Genomic DNA, 6,233 nt, shown 5'->3' with positions numbered 1-6,233 from the left:
CATCTCAAGCAGGTCCAAGGAGGTGATCCTCCCCCTCTATGCGACACTGGTCAGGCTGCAGTTGGAGTACTGCGTCCAGTTCTGGGTGCTGCACTTCAGGAAGGATGTGGACAACATGGAGAGGGTCCAGAGGAGTGCCACCCACATGATCAGGGGTCAGCAGGGCAGGCAGTACGAGGAGAGGCTAAGGGACCTAAACCTATACAGCCTCCAGAAGAGAAGGCTGAGGGGGGATCTAGTGGCCATTTACAAACTAGTCAGGGGGGACCCAGCAAGCATTGGGGGAGTCCCTGTTCCCCTGAGCACTACCAGGAGTGACTAGGAATAACAGTCACAAGCTGGCAGAGGGTAGATTCAGGCTAGATATCAGGAAGCGCTACTTCACTGTCAGGGTGGCTAGGATCTGGACCCAACTTCCAAGAGAAGTGGTGCTGGCTCCTACCCTGGGGGTCTTTAAGAGGAGGCTAGATAAACACCTTGCTGGGGTCGTTTCACCCCAGTACCCTTTCCTGCCATGGGAGGGGGTCGGACTTGATGATCTGCTCAGGTCCCTTCTGACCCTACCAACTATGAAACTATCTTAAATTCATCCCTCTGCTGCAACAGTGGCAGGAGGGAACATGGTAGGGAGACAGACAGCAAGAGAGTTAAATGGCTTGACCCCCCACCTGTTGCTCCTGCCAACTGTAGGACCTGCCTCTGCAGTACCTATATAGATCAGGCACTTCAGTGGGGCTTTTTGGCACTTTTAGCTATAGCTGACTCAGTCACCTAAAGTGCCAAATTTATACAGACATCAAGTGAGCCAGATCTAACTAACATGCTGCCTCTTCTGGCATGCACTGGGCTCAGCACAGGAGCCCAGTTTAAAGTAAAGCACCACTTCTCAGGGAACTGATGAGCATAATTCCCTTTGAGGCCAGTCTGAGTGGGAGAGGAGTCCAGGAGAGCAGACTTGAAAGAAGCCTTACTGAGGATGCAGGAACAAACCATCCTGATGTGCAGGAACACTAGCAAATAAGGCAGAAGACCATCTTGGCTTGGCAGGGAACTAACTCTTCAGGAAACTAAAACACAAAAAAGACGCTTATAAGAAGTTGAAACCTGGCCAAACAACTAGGGAAGAGTATAAGGATATTGCTTGGGCATGCAGGGATGAAATCAGGAAGGCCAAAGCCTTGCCTTGCAACAATTGGAGTTGCAGCTAGCAAGGAACATGAAGGGTAACAAGAAGGGTTTCTAAAAGTATGTCAGTAACAAGAGGATGATCAAGGAAAGTGTGGGTCCCTTATTGAATGAGGGAGACAACCTAGTGACAGAAGATGCAGAAAAGGCTGAAGTGCTCAATGACTTTTTCACCTCAGTCTTCCAGACAAGGCAGGCTCCCAGACTACTGCCCTAAGTAGCACAGTTTGCGGAGGAGGTGAGCAGCCAACAATGGCAAAAGAACAGGTTAGGAACTATCTAGAAAAGCTGGATATGTACAAGTCCATGGGGCCAGATGGGATGCACCTGAGGGTGCTGAGGGAGTTGGCCAGTGTGATTGCAGAGCCACTGGTCATCATCTTTGAAAACTCATGGCGATTGGCAAAGGTCTCGAATGATTGGAGAAAGGTAAATATAGTGTCCATCTTTAAGAAAGGGAAGAAAGAGCATCCAGGGAACTACAGACTGGTCAGCCTCACCTCAGTCCCTGGAAAAATCATGGAGCAAATCCACAAGGAATCCTTTTCTAAGCACTTGGAGAAGATGGTGATTAGGAACAGTCAGCATGGATTCACAAATGGCAGTCATGCCTGACCAACCTGATTGCCTTCTGTGATGAGATGGATGGCTCTGTGGATGCAGGGAGACCAGTGGATGTGATATACCTTGACTTTAGCAAGGCTTTTGATATGACTGATAACATTCTTGCAAGTGAGCTAAGGAAGTCTGGATTGGATGAATGGACTGTAAGGTAGATAGAAAACTGGCACATTACACATGTGTCTGTGCAGTTCTCTTCACTTTGGGCAGCTGCCCAGGCAGAGCACATCCTACTGAGCACACAGTGTAGCCAAGTACAGGCTATACTATCTCAAAATGTGTTAAGCGCCCTAAACTGCAGTGACATGGCTCTGGACCAGGATCCATCCCTAAGTTTATGGACAGACAAATTATACCAAGATAAAGGCGGGGAAGGGATTTACTTTGTATCAGCTGTTTTGCACAACTCAATCATGTGTCCATTCCTATCCTGGCAGTATGTGGAAGTTCAATCAGAGCAGCTTGCCCCTGAATAAAGCAGGATGAGGCAGAGTTTTTATTGGTAGCATTCTGTTTCCAGTTTGGGAAGGAATACATGTAGAGTATGTCTTGGCCTGGACAATATCTCTTATTAATAAACTCTTTAAGAAGTATTGAGACATGTTAACTGTAATGCGTGATGACATGTTGGAGAGAGAATACTTTTTAAACCTTCCTTTCTGTTACTGTTGCCCTTCATTAATCACTCTGCTGCTTAAATTTTAAGCTCTTTGGGAGTGGGACCATGTCTTTGTGCATATTTGTACTGTGATCAACATAATGAAACTAAGCTCTTGATTTGGACCCCTGGTTCACACAATGAAAAAATGGTCTTGGTCTTCTGTCTTATTTTGTTTATCAGTATGTGGATAATAATACTGTACCCTTGCACTCATTACTTAAACACTGGTAATGGGAAATAAAGAAGAAAAATCATAATAAGATGGAAAAAGTAGGGTATATTATGATCTCCCACAAGTAAGTACTATACATCTGGAAGAGGAATCCATTCAAGTATCCTTTACACTTGTTGCTTGTCTGACAGGAAAAGGAATTTTTGTGCCGAATATCAGATCTACAGGATGAGCTGAGACACCGAGATCATCATATAGCTGAACTGGATAAAGAGATTCTTAATCTTCATGAGAATATAAGTGCCCTGACCAAGGAACTGGAGTTTAAGGGGAAAGAAGTTCTTAGAATACGCAGTGAATCCAACCAACAGATCAGGTATGAATTTTTCCTACCATAAACTAAAATTTTTTTTGTTACTAATCTCAGTGCCTGCTGTTTATGAGCGATACTTGCCTCTTTGTCTTGTTAGGCATTTAGTTATGTAATAGTATGATTTGCCCTCTGATAGAAAATGCTATTACCATGTATAGCAGGAGTGGGCAAAATGTGGCCCGCAGGCCAGATGCAGCCCACCAGGCCATTCTATCCAGCCCGTAGGGCCCCTACAAAATTTAGAAAATTAATATTTATCTACTCCTGGCTGCCTGTAACGTGGCCCTCAATAGGTCGCCAAAACTCAGTAAGCGGCTTGCCGCCCAAAATAATTGCCCACCCTGATGTATGGTAAAGTAAATGTGTATTAGTCAGCTGTGATTTCAAAACATTTTGCTTATGGTAATTAAAATTTTCCTAAGTATTGTTTAAAAATCATTGGTTTTTATTTATTTCAAAAAGCATTAAAGGAGATGGCTTTTCCATGAAATAAACTAGAAGATTAGAGAAAATTAAGCAGTAGGACTTGTTGATTCAGTAATTCCGTTCAGTGTTGTTTGGTACTGTGCAAAAAGTCATTACAAACCTGGCAGAAAATCATGACAAACAAAACAGACTAATGTTAGAATAACTTTTTTTTAACAAAAAATAAATTAAACAGGATGCATGAGCAAGATTTAAGCAAGAAACATGAGAAAGAACTGGATGTCTTGACAGCAGACCACATCAGAGAGAAACAAAGTATGCTGGCAGATTTTAATAAGACCCAAGAGCTGCTCAAGGAAATTAATTCAGCTTTACAAATTTCGTAAGTTCTGTTGCATTAAAAAAAAATTCATATATGGCTGAGTTTGAGTGAAGAGTAATTCATTATAGTGTCCAGTAAGTTGTTGGAGGTACTTGGAAAGACACACACACACAAATACCACACTTAAATACATCGCTTAGTCCAATATTCTTGGCACACCAGACATTCACACAGACTTCACTGGAATTTTTTAGATAATTTTTTATAGCATTAGGCCCAAAGATAAAGAGTAGAAAAAGCAACAAAAATATTTTTAGTTCTTAATAATTCGGGGGGAACATATTACTTGTCCTTTTATACAAAAGACAGGACATGTTTCACTTTCTCGGTATTAGGGCTGTGCGACACTTCGGTAGCTGGCTCATTTCGGAGGAGATTCATCCCAATTCATGGGCCAAATATCCAAATCTGAATCGAATCAGGAAACCAAGTTAAAGCTCCAAATTGATTCTAAATATCCCGCCAGGCCATTCTACCCAGCCTGCAGGTCCCCTAAAAAAATTAATATTTATCTGCCCCTGGCTGCCTGTCATGCAGCCCTTGATGGCTTGCCAAAACTCAGTAAGCAGCCCTCCATCCAAAATAATTGCCTGGCCCTGCCTTAAAGGGCTGTAGTGGACAATTGTCCTTTAAATGAACACCCTGTTAAGTAGTAGGGTATGGAAAAGGTTACATGTTGATAAAGGAAATATAGGTTGGATCAATAGACCATAATGTGGATAGAAAACTGGCTGGATCATTGGGCTCAAAGGGTAGTAATCAATGGCTCAATTGTCTATTTGGCAGACAGTATCAAGTGGAGCGCACCTAGGGTTGGTCCTGGGATTGGTTTTGTTCCATATCTTTATCAATAACCTGGAAGATGGGATGGAGTGCACCCTCAGCAAGTTTGGAGGGTAGTGAAGCACTGAAATGACAGATGACACCAAGCTGGATAGAGTAGTAGATATCCTGGAGGGTAGAACTAGGATTCAGAGAGACCTTGACAAATTGGAGGACTTGGACCAAAAGAAATCTCATGAAGTTCATTTAAGAGAAGTGCAAAGTCCTGTACTTAGGACGGAACAATCCCATGCACTAGTACAGACTGGGAACTGACTGGCTAAGCAGCAGTTCTCCAGAAAAGGACCTCAGGGTTACAGAGAACAAGAAGCTAAATATGAGCCAACAGTACTCTTGATGCAAAGAAGACTAACGGCATAGACAACTGCATCAGTAGGACCATTGTAAGAAGATTGAGAGAAGTAATTATTCCTTTCCATTCATCACTGGTGAGGCCACATCTGGAGTATCATGCCCAGTTTTGGGCCCCCCACTACAGAAAAGATGTAGACAAATTAGAGAGAGTCCAGCAGATAGCAACGGACATGGTTGGGGGCTGAGGCACATGACTTTTGAGGAGAGGCTGAGGGAATTGAGCTTCTTTAGTCTGGAGAAGAGAAGACTGAGGGACTGTTTAATAGCAACCATCAGCTATCTGAAGGGTGGTTCCAAAGAGGATGGAGCTAGACTGTTTTCAGTGGTGGCAGATGACAGAACAAGGAGTAATGGTTTCAGGTTGCAGCAAGGGAAGGTCTGGGTTAGATTAGGTTAGTTTAGTTTAACTAAATTAGGTTACTTGGGGTTAACTTTCTCACTAGGAGGGTAGTGAAGCACTGAAATAAGCTACTCAGAGAGGTTGTAGAGCAGGGGTCAGCAACCCCTGGCACATGTAGCACATGAGGCCATTTTGCTTGGCATGCCACAGCACAGCTGTTTGGAGCCTCCCAGCTGCAGCCGGCCCAAATTCCGGGTAGCTGCTGCCAGCGACAGAGCCTGCGTTGCTCCCAGCAGGGCTTGCAGCATCCCAGTTTCTGGCCAAAAAACATTGCCTACCCCCGTTGTAGAGTTTCAATCCTTGGAGGTGTTTAAGATCCGGCTAGACAAAGTGTTGGCTGAGACGATGTAATTATGGATGGCTCTGCTTAGAGCTGGGTTGGACTAGATGACCTTGTGAGGTTCCTTTCAACCCTAATTTCCTGTGATTGAGCCCATACTTTCAGCAAGCACTTGGTGAGAAGGTTAGTGGTAGCAAAATTATCTTCCTGAGGATAAAATCTTTCCGGGGCATAAAGGCTCATGCCGGCAATTAGAAGTGTTATTTTCAGCTAGCAGTTTTAATTATTCGTGCCATTTTACACAAAAGATATGATATATGATATACCAGCATAGCCTAGATCTATACCATACTTGTCTTAAAAAGGAAATACAGGGCAAGATTCTTGGCTGAATTTAAACTCTTGTCATGTGCAAAAAGGTGGGAACTAGTTATGGCTCTAAAATCCTGAGTCACCTGGTTCCTATATGATTGATAGTAGGACCCTTATCATAGAATCATAGAAGTAGGGTCGGAAGGGACCTTGTAGATCTTCAA

The 6,233-nt window shown here is 43.6% G+C and overlaps 1 protein-coding gene across 5 annotated transcripts in view; it reads left to right on the top strand.

Annotated features, from left to right (window-relative positions):
• FAM184A (family with sequence similarity 184 member A) overlaps nt 1-6,233 on the top strand; it is a 202,726-nt gene that overhangs the window by 164,300 nt on the left and 32,193 nt on the right. For 4 of the 5 annotated variants that reach the window (XR_002101670.1, XM_019537968.1, XM_019537966.1 and 1 more), the window contains exons 13-14: nt 2,831-3,015; nt 3,674-3,820. Coding sequence is in view for 4 of the 5 variants with exons in the window: in XM_019537968.1 (XP_019393513.1) it covers nt 2,831-3,015; nt 3,674-3,820 (332 nt within the window). In the remaining variant the exon portion in view is untranslated. The remainder of the gene's footprint in view (nt 1-2,830; nt 3,016-3,673; nt 3,821-6,233) is intronic. The other variant, XM_019537967.1, reaches the window with a different exon arrangement.

The sequence above is a fragment of the Crocodylus porosus genome, unplaced genomic scaffold (genome assembly GCF_001723895.1).
Source record: "Crocodylus porosus isolate Cpor-Errol unplaced genomic scaffold, CroPor_comp1, whole genome shotgun sequence".
NCBI lineage: Eukaryota > Metazoa > Chordata > Crocodylia > Crocodylidae > Crocodylus > Crocodylus porosus.
The sequence above is the reverse complement of the archived record's forward strand: the minus strand, read 5'-3'. Positions and strand labels throughout refer to the sequence as shown.